Source organism: Peromyscus leucopus, chromosome 20, assembly GCF_004664715.2.
Source record: "Peromyscus leucopus breed LL Stock chromosome 20, UCI_PerLeu_2.1, whole genome shotgun sequence".
Taxonomy (NCBI): domain Eukaryota; kingdom Metazoa; phylum Chordata; class Mammalia; order Rodentia; family Cricetidae; genus Peromyscus; species Peromyscus leucopus.
Window position 1 is genome coordinate 42,943,579 of NC_051080.1, and position 12,749 is coordinate 42,956,327.

At 37.1% G+C, this 12,749-nt stretch overlaps 1 protein-coding gene and 1 non-coding gene across 7 annotated transcripts in view; one reads left to right on the forward strand and one right to left on the reverse strand.

Moving 5' to 3' along the window:
* Vps13b (vacuolar protein sorting 13 homolog B) overlaps positions 1 to 12,749 on the forward strand; it is a 527,154-nt gene that overhangs the window by 127,691 nt on the left and 386,714 nt on the right. For all 6 annotated transcript variants that reach the window (XM_028884474.1, XM_028884475.1, XM_028884476.1 and 3 more), the window contains 2 exons: positions 4,295 to 4,429; positions 5,166 to 5,339. In XM_028884474.1, the coding sequence (XP_028740307.1) occupies positions 4,295 to 4,429; positions 5,166 to 5,339 (309 nt within the window). The remainder of the gene's footprint in view (positions 1 to 4,294; positions 4,430 to 5,165; positions 5,340 to 12,749) is intronic.
* On the reverse strand, positions 11,580 to 11,683 carry LOC114703652. The gene has a single exon (XR_003736157.1). It is a non-coding gene; the product is annotated as a U6 spliceosomal RNA (small nuclear RNA).

The window sequence follows — 12,749 nt, forward strand, 5'->3', positions numbered from 1 at the left end:
GTGCTGGAGATTGAACCAGGGTCCTCTGGAAGAACAGCCAGTTCTCTTAACTGCTGAGCCATCTCCCCAGCCCCCTCATCTATATAATTTTTAGTATTGGATTTAAGGAGTTTAATTCACCATTGTTTCTTCTATAACTTTTATCAAAACAGCATTTTTTTTTATAAAAATTAAATTTTGTTAAAATTATGTGTTGGGGTATATGTTTACATGAGTGTAGGTGGCCATGGAGACCAGAGGCTGGAACTAGAGGTGGTTGTGAACTGCCTGAAATGGGTACTTGGCTCCTTTGCAAGAAACAACACATGTTATAACTTCTTTACCATCTCTACATCCTTCCAGCACATTTTTGTTCTTAGAGTTCTTTAGTATACAGGTAAGACTGAAATAAATTTCAGATAAAATCAGGTGTCAATAGGTCTGCTATCTGGAGTCTCTAGGGACAAGCCTTCTTTGCCTTTTCTAGCTTTCTCAAGTATCAGCAGCTACTCTTGGCTCATGGTCCCCTTCCCATCTTCAGAGGCATCAGTATCATGCTTCTATGACAGTGGTTCTGACTTTATGTCTCCTTCTCTCTTCCTTTCTGTTTCTAAGGGTTTTTCACATCACACTAGGTTTACCCAAGTAGTCTTAAGTTCATCTCCCACTGCAGATCAACTCACTAGGGTCTTGTATGTTCTCCCTGTCCCTGACCCGCACCCACCCTTCCATCCCAAGTAGGTCAGTAGTACTGTCCTAGGACCAATGCCTATGGTCTTCCTTTCTCCTAAATTTTTGGGCATTTTACATCATAGTTTTTGTTTAAGTCTACCTAATACAAGCATAGTAAGACTATGGATAGTGTTACATGTGATCATTGAAATTTTCTCTTTTAAAACTTTAGTAGTTTTGTTCTTGCCTTGTTAGTGTTTTCTGTACATATTTTTGATTTATTTTCTAAAACTGGTAGAAATTCCAAATGCATGCTTAATTTTGGAATGGTTTTTTAGTATACTTTCCTCTTTTTAATGTCTGGTTGCTCCCCAATCCAAATCTAAGGCGTCTTGAATTTTTTTTTTCTTTTTCTTTTTTTTTTTTTTTGTTGCATTCTGTTTCTTGGATAAGTGTTTTCTTTCTTGACGAACACTCTTCCTGGGGTATAATACTCTACAGTTACCATTCTAGTGTAGGAAGTCTTCTGGTCTGGCTGAAGAAATCCTTGTTTCTTTATTTCACCTTTTGTCCCAGTTCCATTTCTGCTGCTCAGGTAACGCACCCTGCCCCATGCCCCAGCCCCACAATGCAGCTTTAGAGCAGAAGGCTTCATGTATGGCCTGCACTTCCAGGTCACACTGTGTTAATGGGAATTCAAGGCAGGACCTTTAAAGCACCATGTCTGCGGCCTGCTTTGCTCTTGGTTGTGTTCAGCTAACTTTCTCTGCTCTTCCATAGTCCAGGCCCTCAAGGTGAGAGTCAGCCATTCACAGTGCCTTGGATCTTTCTGTATCAATTCCCAGTCCAGACAGCTGCTGCATCCTCAGATATGCCCACAATCAACCTCATCTAGTTAACTGCTCACTATGACTCTCTTTGGGTGATTTTGGGTCATGTTAAGTTGACAACTAAGGAGCACGTTTTATATGTGATTCATAATTTGGCTGGGTATAGATTTTTCGATTGAGATTTATTTGTCTATAGTGTTTCAAAGCATGTTTTATTTCCTCCTGCTCTCAGCAAGCTGTTCAGATGTTTGATGCCAGTTTTTGTTATTTAACCTTGTGTGTGTTGCCTACTTTTGTTCTTGTGGGTCTAGGTTGTCTTTACTTTGATGTTATTTCAGAAGGATATTGCATGCTGTACTATTTCACTCTCCTCTCTATTCATTTGAAATAGGATTTCTCACTGAACCTGGAGGTAGGTTTGGACCCAGAAAGTTTCAGAGGTCCTCCCTTCTCAAAACTCACAGTGTTGGTATAGATCTGTGGCCACACCCAGCTTTTAACTTGTCTGTCAGGTTCTTAAGCTTGTGTAGCTGACTCTTATCCAGTGACCCATCTCTCCAGCCCCATGCACCCATTGTAATAAGGAAAACTGTGGTTCAGATTTTGCCACTTTCTGATTCGTTTTTGCCAAATCTGTATTTCTTCAAGACTTTTTTTTTTCCTATATGTAAAATGGGAATAGTAATAGCTTTCTTATTTTTTTGTGTGTGATGAATAAATAAATTAGGCATAATTAAGTGTTCAGTCAATGCCAAATGTTATAATAGTACTACTAGCACTATGATTATATAAGTTTTTCTGTCATTTAATTTTCCTCAATATTATTTAAACGTTTCCTGTCATGGAATTTGAAAACCTGCAAAATACACAACATTTGGATGCCACTTTATTGGCTGCATACACTCTTTAAACCTGTTACAGAGCTCAGTTCAGCTTTTGTTCTGAGGATGAGTACTATAAATTAAACTCATCTAAACTTGACAAATTAACAATTAATTGATACACGATTGTAAAATGGCTGTTTTAGAGTTTCTTCTGCTGTGGGAAACACCATGACTAAAAGCAATGTGTGGTAAACACCATGACCTTGGGGTGGAAAGGGCTTATTTTGCTTCTACTTCCTGGTAACTGTCCATCACTGAGGGAAGCCAGGGCAAGAATGCAAGGAGAGCAGGAACCTCAAGGCTGGAACTGTAGCAGAGGTCATGGCTCACCGGCTTGCTTCTCAGGGCTTGCTCAACCTGCCTTCTTATAGCATTCAAGATCACCAGCCTAGGGGTAGCCCTGCCTATAACATCAAGATAGTAGTACCCCACTGACTTGCCTGTAGGCCAATCTTAATGAAAGCATATTCTCAATTAAGAGTCTTTCTTCTTAGGTGACTCTAGCTTGTGTCAAATTGACAAAAATCAACCAGTACAATGACTAATGTGAAGATTAGAAAATTAAGAGTTCTTTCAGAAATGAGGATTAGTATATGGGAAGTTTTTCCAACATGCTATAATCATTCGGGAATCATTTAGCATGGTAATTCCTGAACACTGCTTAGGAAGACTTTCATATACTTTTGGAGAGATAGTAGGTATTCATGAATACACAATAGTTGGACATGAGATTTTAGAAGAAATTTTAATATGACATAGAATGCTTATTTTTAAAATCATGTAGAATTAAAGAATCTTCAAATATGAAGGATAATACTTTGTTTCCCTAAAATTTGAGGTGAGAAACAGAAGGGAAATAGTATTCCTGGATGTTTATGAATATACTCAAAATGAGTGGTAGAAAGACAAAATTATTCTGTAACATATATGGCATTGTTTAAGACTTTGGTTCTTTGATTTATTACTTTTCGTAAATGGTGCAAAATTTAGTTAATGCCTCTAATTTGTGATATTCTTATCTATACATTGAGGATACTAACACTTATATCATAGTCTTTTGTGGAGATTGAATTCATTTGTACGCATACCACAATGCAAGTCCTCAGTAAATGTTAACAGATTACAGATCCTCCTGTGAAATTTAGTTTTCGCCCCCAACCTATGCATCAAAAGTGAGGATAGTAGTATCTGTATTCTGGTCTTCTGTGCAGACTGACTCCATTTGTGTAGATAACACACAGTAAGTCTTGAGTACATTTAGTTAATCAGAGATGACCCTCACCTCTTCCTCTTCTCCCCCTTTCTTCGTCAGTGCTATATTCTGTAGGTTTCTCTGCTTGTATGATCCTCCCTCTGCTTTTTGACCAGAGTCAGGGTTGACCATTAAAATGAAAGTTTCTCAACTGTTCTCTATTAATAAGTATCATCTAGTAGAGATATTGATATCTACTTTTTTGATTAATTGATAAAAAACCCTTTGCTTTTTTTGCTTATAAGAGATTGTCCTTTATCTTACAAACTTTCTTGGCCTCAATCTATCTCCTCAATCAGGTAGTTTTCTTTGTAAATATCTGTGCCAAAGTAAATTAAACTTATTTTAAAATATAAAATTTATTGTGTTTTCTAAAACTAAATATGATTTTTAAACTTCCTTTTGAGTTTTATGTAATGATTTATCCATTTATTTTCATGTCTTGAATCCTACTAATCAAGATCTGGTTATAAGGATAGTTATGAGAGTTCAGCCCATTTATTTTAAATTTGCATTTTTTTACCTTTTAAATATTGAACTCTGAAACCTAACACAAATACTATAAGGACATCTAAGGTAGATAATTAAAGTATAATTAACTTTAAATACCTTGGTGAAGGAATATAAAAATTATTTAAATTCAATCAGCTAGTACATTTGCAGTTTTCTTTTATTAGGTGTGAAATCTAAGAATCCCCTGCCAACTCTTGAGGGCTCAATCCAGAATGTTGAACTGAAGTACTGCAGCACATCATTGGTCAGATGTGCCTCTGGGACCATGGGATCAATAAAAGTTTGTGCCAAAGCCCCAGGTATGTGCAGCTGGACCGTGTAAAACTTTATTGCCTGTGTAGGAGAATCGGCCTTGCCTTTTACAAGGAGCATTTGCTGAAATAAGAATTTACTCATTGTTCCTATGAATCAGAGCTTTTCATTGTTTTGTTTATACTTAATATTTTTAGTAGTACAGGGATGGTACTTACAAATTAATTTTTATTTAAGGTAAAGAACTTCACATATTTTTAATAGTAGTTATGAGGAAAAAATTAAAAGAATATTTATTGTTACAGTTTTGATAGAAATGTGCTGTGATAATGTATGATAATTAAAAATTGAATTAAGATGTTAGCATTGTAGATTTAGACACCTCATTTGGGTGTTACAAAAGTTAGTTTGTAATTGTATTCCTCTGTCTGCAGTGTTTTGTTGCATAATGCTCTCCTTAAGCTATTGGCAGTTCTTTTAGCAAACTTAAATTTCATCATATCATAGTATGTATTTTGCTGAAGTTTATCTCTGTCATTTCATTTTATGAACTGTTCTGAACATGTTCTGCATTCATTAGCATCATGTCAAAACTTAATTCTAACAGCTAAAATGGCATTATCAGTCACTCTGATTATTAACTAGATAGTTACAGTGGCAACTATTGTTTAATCGTTATTTTAGTGATATGATTTGAGATCAAGCATCCCCAAACTGTTGTATTTTACATAAATATTATTAAAATTTTTTTCCTTCATTTTTTCAATCAAAATGTCTCTTTAGGTGACAGTGGAAAGGAAAAGTTGGTTCCTCTGCTTCAGGGTCCTTCTGACACTAGAGACCTTCATGGCACCAAGTGGCTTAATGAGAGCAGGAAGCCTGAGTCCCTCTTAGCTCCAGACCTGATAGCCTTTACCGTCCAGGTTCCCCAGGACATGGACGACTGCCACCACTCTGGTACGTGCAGCCAACGGCTTCCTTCAGTTTACATTGCCAGTTTAGAAGTGCCTTTCCGTGCAGACTTCTAAGTCAGTTTCTGTTTGTTGGGATATATTCTGTAGTTAGTCTTTTTAAAAATTTTTGTTTTATTTCATATCAGTATTGATAAATGAAGTGTTTATAAATCAGGGTTTTAGGAGAGATTCAAACTCTTTGTGTAGCATGCAACCACAGAATTTGTGTGTGTGTGTGTGTGTGTGTGTGTGTGTGTGTGTGTGTGTGTGTTTTAGATTACAGCTTTTTCTATAGTACAGATTTTCTAATGCTGCAGCACTTTGGCTGTGACCCACAATTTACCATATTCAAATTACACATTTGGCCCACTCATAAGTTTTTATTAAAAAGTAAAAGGTTTTGATAGTGAAATTTACAAAAATCTACAAAAAAATCAAAACAATTCAGAAGTTGTGATTTCATTTTTTTGGTTGTGTTTTTACTGTTTCGCATAGCCTTTTATTCAGAATCTTATCTGTTATGTTGAGAGGCTGTTGTAGCACAAGGCTGAATGGGGACTAGGAAAGAAAGATGAGAAGCAGAGGCCATGTGCACAATGATGTGCTTGGTAAACCCAGGGTAGTCAGTCAGTGGAGCTAGAAATTAGGGATCCTTACAAGACTTCAGTGAGCTTTCAAATAGTGTGGAAGAGGAGAGCTCTGTTGACATCAGTCAGTAAAACACTAAGTGGAAGCACGTATTAATATATTCAGTACGGAAATTTGAAAAGATTTATAATTGTCCAGACAGTAAGTATGTGTAGACCGATACTAAGGAAGCAAACGGTTACATATTTAGGACTATCATAGACATGTGAAATTAAATTTTGTTACAGTCTATGTGTAGCTGAGTCATTAGCCCCATTTCAAAACTTGAAATGTGTAGTTTCAAAGGCTAGTTTAAAATGCCTTACCATGATGCTGGCGAAGAGAATGCTTTTCAGAAAGAAGGAATTATTTGCAAAGCAGCATGCCACCAGCACACAACCAGATACCCAGACCCATGAAACAGAATAGAAGACCCAATGATAATCCCATACCACTAAAGCAGTCTGAATTTTGTCAGAGGTATCCAAAACATACTTCAGTAAGAATGGTAGCCATTCAACAAATGTTGCTGGCGAAAACTGAGTATGCATACATAGAAAACCAAAAGTAGATACCTGTTCCTCACCCTGTCTTAATTCAACTCCAGATGGGTGAGAGATGGAAGGACTGGAACTTTGAAACTGTTAGGGGTAAGTAGAGAGGAAGCATTGGTTCCCTAGGACTCCTGCTATACCAGAAATAACAGCAATTGAGCAATGGGAAATACGATCACATGAAGTTAAACAGCTTCTGCACAGCAAACAATGTAGCAGTCGGCTAGGACCTACTCCACAGGGCTTGGAGCAGCCCAAAAATAAGAGGCACAGATGATAAATATGATCACATGAAGTTAGAAAAGCTTCTGCACAGCAAAAGGAATAGTCAGTGAAGTGAAGAAGACACCATTACAGAATCAGAATCTTCACTAGGTGTCCACAGGGAGGGTGGGGAGTATTGGCATGGAATATCTAAAAAAGGAAAACAAGATGTCAGAAAAGCAAATAATCCAATTAGTAAGCAGGCAAGTGAAGGGGAGAGATTCTTACAAAGTGATAATGTACATAGGCCAATAAGCATATGAGAACATCTTTAGAATCTTTAGCTACCATGAAAATCCAAATCTCAACTACACTGGAATTCTGTCTTATCTCAGTCAGAATTAAATTTTTCTCTTTTTATAATATCTAATGTAATACAAATGCAATATACATACAGTTTTGAGGAAATAATGACAAGAAAGGTTTTTATACATGTCCTTTCAGAATTTTTATCAGTCACAAGACATGAACAAATGTTTATATGGATACAGGGAAGGGAATGGTAATATAGTGTTGTTGAGAATGTAGATTGGTTTAGTCACCGTAGGAATCAGTTTAGAGGTTTCCTGCTGACAGTTAAAAATGGAAGTATTTCATGATTCAGGTATACCATTTCTAGACATGTGCCTTAAAGAGTCATTCTTGGCTTACTACAGAGATACCTTTGTGCCCATGTTTATTTTCCCATTATTTATAAAGTCAAGTAGAGAATCAGCACATATTCCATATATGCTTATCACCAGGTGAATGGATGAAGGAAAGGGCACACTCATGCATGCACTTGGAATTGCAATAAAATGAAGCACTTTGATAGTTAATAAATTCCAATAAAGAAAGGCAGTGTTTTTTTTTTTTTAAAGGAATTATCTTCTTTAAAGAGGAAGGCTTTAGTTCATAATAGTAGTGTGTTGAACACCAACTGATACAAGCTTGAGATGATGATAACTATGGACAAAATATTTTTCTAGTATTCTAAGGCAGAGAGAATCTTTTGAATCAAATGGTCTCTCTCTCTCTCTCTCTCTCTCTCTCTCTCTCTCTCTCTCTCTCTCTCTCTCTCTCTCATTTTTGGTTTTTCAAGACAGGGTTTCTCTGTGTAGCTTTGCGCCTTTCCTGGAACTCTCTCTGTAGACCAGGCTGGCCTCAAACTCACAGAGATGCGCCTGCCTCTACCTCCCAAGTGCTAGGATTAAGGGGTGCGTCACCACTGTCTGACTTCAAATGGTCTCTTAACTGTCCTGCTCTTACAGCACAAAAATATCCATTGGCAGAACATAAATCAGTGGCTGTGACTGTGTTCCCACACAACTTTATCTACTAAGATGGAAAGTGGCTAGTTTGGCCTTTGGGTTTCCTAACCCCTGTGCAGAGAGGTAGGCATGGTGATTCAATAAAATACCATTGTTAACATCTATTTAATCATGTTTTAAAAATCTGTATAAAATTAAGCACCTTTGCACAGTTATGCATGCTTTAGTTTTAGTTAGATTTTGTGTTTGAGTCCTGACATTGTCAGGGTGTTGAGCTCCCCAGACCATCCAGGCTCCGTGCGGCCACACAGTAAAGCACAGTGGTGTTTGCATCCTCTGTTTACTGTTGAGTTACAGTCTTCTACTTTCTGTTTTCCCATGTACAGAATTAGAAATAATGAGCCACACATATTTAAATAATAATGCAATCTTTTTCCCAGCAATATTAGTATTAATATTAATGATAATTTAAGACCATTCTTAGGGTTACAAAATTTATTTGCGTCTCACAAAGTTACAAAGTAGTCTAAAAACAAGTTGGTATAAGAAAAATTATCTGTGACATTTAGGGTACTTATCAGTTCAAATTTTATAATTTTTCATGATGTTAAGGAAATTCACATAATCATATTCAGATTTATTTTGGTGGTATTTTAATAATTTCTCATGGTGTTAAGGAAATTCACATAATCATGTTCAGATTTATGTTTTGTGGTATTTTTTATGGATTTGTGTGTAAAATGTTAATGTAATCATATATTTGGTTTTTAAAGAAATACTCTTTTGGGCTTATTTTACTCCTTAAATGTAATGTAATTTTTATTTCTTTATTCTGGGTATTTTAAAATAAATATTTCTACCCACCTTGGAACTACCAACCATATTCATGTTTTAGGATATAGTAAGGCACACGTAAATATTTTTATAGAGCCAGTTTCAATGTGAGGTTGATAAATCTTTTGAACAGGAACCTGGGTTTGAATTGAATGTGTGCATCTGTGCTTGGGTATCACTGATGTTATAGCCAAATTATAAGTCAGGATATCTGAATGAAAGAAAGGTAACCAGTTCATAAACAGCCTTTCTAGACTGAAGTATTAACTTCTCAGTGCTGGGACCCTGTCTGGCTTAGACCTGTGCATGCTGCCTCACTCTGTCTGAGTTCATGGGTGTGTCAGTCCTGGGGTCTACAAGGCCTTGACCAAAGAAAAATCCTTGGTGTCTTTGACCCCCTCTGGCTGTTAGAATCTTTCTGCCTTCTCTTCTACAGAGTCTTCTGAACCTGAGGGAGAGATTTGATGGAGACATCTCATTTAGGACTTAGTGCTTCAAGGTCATGTACTGTACACATTGTCCAGTTGGGGTTTTCTGTATTTGTTCCCATCTGCTGCAGGAAGATGCTTCTCTGATGATCCAAGGCACGGATCCATGAGTATAGCAAAGTATTGTTAGGAATCTGTTTATTGCTGTGTGACTGGCAGATGGTGAGGCAGTCACACAGCAATAAACAGATTATTATTATAGTTGCGCTTCTTGTTTTCTAAGGAGAGAATGAAAGAGTTGGGGCAGGAGAAACACTAATCAGAATATGGGGAAAAAAATCTATTTTCAATTAAAAAAGTTCTTAACTTGGAAGAGTCCCCCTCTCCCTTTATAGCATTGTCTCAGAAAGCCTCACTTGGTTGTGGGGTGGGGATGCTCTCTCCACTTGACAGACTATGTTTACAGGGAAGCACCTGAGAGTTCTTGTGTGGTCTTAGCATGCCAGTTCACATGCTATCTTCATGGTCCCCCTTTGGTATGACTGTTTAATGATGTGAACATTGTTATGTTCCTATATGTTACTAGAAGTGTACAAACAGGTTTTTCTGTGACTTTTTCATAACTGGAAGCATTTGATCACTGTAATTTATTTATAGATAATACTTTAAAATTAGTTTTAGATTAAACTCTTCATCTTTTATATATAAACTCTCGCTTTTTTTATATGCTGTGTTTTAATTTTATAGCAAATTCTGCTTGCTGTTTAAAAAAGCTCTGCATTTTTATTAAGTGTGGTTATTGATATAGCAGTTGGTTATAGAGTGTGTACTGTGTAGAAATATAAAGTAATCTTGGAGGACTGTGTACACCCCGTGTTCCTGGGTGCTGTCTCTAGGCCAGTGTTAGGAGACCTTTTTTCACATGTCCCCTCTTGGTTGGCTCAGGTCTACTGGCCTGGTTTTTCTCCCTGTTTCTTACTGTAATTACGTTTTCTGCATATACTGGTTTTTTCCTGTTGTCAATTCTTAACATCTGTCCTTGTTCTTTCTCTCTGTGCTTAGCACCATTCAGTCTTAAAAACTCTATCCAGTTTTTCCCTCTTTCTCTGAAACTCCTCCATCCCCCCAGTTTGAATAGGTCTGTTACTGTTTGTCATAGTTGCATGTATTTTTCTCTCTTACTTTTGGTGGCAGTACACATTTACATAATCTGTCTTTCTCCATCTGACAGTGCTCTCCAGAGTTAGTTACTGGATGTTTGTCACATGTTATTCAGGTCCTTACATTGTGTGACATGTAAAGAATGCTTGGGATGTTTTGGTGGGTAATGAATAAATGAGTGAACATTCATGACAAATAGTCAAGCTTATGAATGTGTTTGATAGACCAATAGTATGTTTTTAATATGTACTAGATTTCTCATCCTCTTCTTTCCACTGTTTAGCAGGTAACTGTACTGGTAGAGAATGTCTGCCGATGTCTTCCTCTGATAGTTCGAATCACCACTAGATAGCGTATTCACTGGATTATAACTTGCATTGTTCTGGCTTTACTCTTTACAGTGACATGAAATGACATGTCAGCCTTCAGTGTGCCTCCTGAAACTTACCTTCTCAGCTTTCTCTGCACATCTTCTTCTGTGATCTTGCCTTTGCTGTGGAAACCTTGGTCATTCTCGGCTCTGTTAGCATACTAGTCTCCATAGGCCTGAAATGTTGTTTACAAATCCTGAGAGTGCAGCCACTAACTTTTGTTTTGGATTATCATTTCCAAGATGTCTGTGTAGTTTATAGCTTTGAAAGATAACATACAGTGTCTCCTTTAGGAATCAAAGGACTTACTGCCTATCTTAAAACAATCAGTTCCCCGACTCAGGTTCCTATCGTGTGTGTCTTTGGCATGCACACATATCTGTTTGTGTCATGATGTCTGGGAACATGGGAACAAAGTAGCTGAGGCAGCTGTATTGGTATCACAGTTGTGCTTCCTATGTGGTAACTGACGTTAGTCCCTGACAGGGGTGTCTTTTCTTCCTCAGCACCCACACACCTGATTAGTAACATCTCAGGCCCTCATAGTTCTTGATACTAGAACAATGTTGTCATTTTTTGCTCCACCTTAAAAACAAACAAACAAACAAACAAACAAACAATTCCCTGCCAGGATAGTTCTCTCTTTTCTTCCTTAAGTATAGGTCATATTATTTATATTTGTGTGGGTAGGTGGCATATGTACATGCATTTAGTGGTGTATTGGGTGTCTTTTTGTTTTGCTTTCCACTTTATTTTAAATTATTGAATACTTAATGAACTTGCATGTCATCCTTGTGCAGGGACAAGCTAATTATTTGTGTACAGTTTCCGTTTTATATCATCTTGTTCCTGAGACAGGCTCTCTCCCTGAACCTGCGTGGCTGGCCAGTGAGTTCCTGTCTGCCCTCCGTTGCTGGCACATGTGCCTTCCCAGTGTTTTCCATGTGTGCTGGAGATTTGAACTCAGGTCGTTTTATTTTGACAGAAACTGTCTTTACCAAGTGAGCCATCTCCTCATCCCCAAGTATATGTCATTAAATTTTTTCTTTTTATTATTTATAATTGTGTATGTGTGTATGTGTGTGTTGGGGGAATTGTGTTGTGTGGGTATGTACACGTGAGTCCAGAGTTATTGGATCCCCCTTGGGCTAGAGTTTTATAGGCAGTTGTGACCTGCTCAGTGTGGGTCCTAGAAATTGAACTTGCATCTACTGAAATAGAAGTATGTAGTCTTTACCTCTCAGCCATCTTTCCAGACCCAAGAATAGGTTGTTCTAAAGATGATGCTCTCATTCTCCTTCTTGCTATTTGATGATCTCATCAATACTTCTGTTACCAAGTAACTATGTATTTATATCTCTGTGTCCATTTATTTTTTTTTTAGAATCAGCCTCCAAATTTCAGCCATACTTTGATGACTTTTCCCAAAATATATTAAAAGTGTTTAAAATCAGCATGAACCTTTCTTCTCTATTTCATAGTCCATTGATTTGCTAGCACTGACTGAATATCTTCTTCTTTTTCTTATATATAAGATTAGTTGCTCTCTCTCTCCTCCCTCCCTCCCTCCCTCCCTCCCTCCCTCCCTCCCTCCCTCCCTTCCTTCCACAGGTCTAAACATGATCAATCAGTGTCAGCCATTTCCTGTATGATTTAAGTTCACTCTCATGTGGGTTTCCTCTGTCTGTTTGAAACTGACACAACAGTGCTCCAAATGGACCACAGGATTCTACATAACACAAGGATATTTCTGCATGTATTTCTCAGACTCGTATAGACTTCATTTTAGTTACTCTTTGTTTTTAATTTGTGTACCACTGGATGCAGTGCTGTTTTTCTCATACAAATGACTTTTGCACAAAGAAAATTTCCTATATTTTATATATTTATATTAGTTTATGAAAATGAAAATTCTAGACTGAACT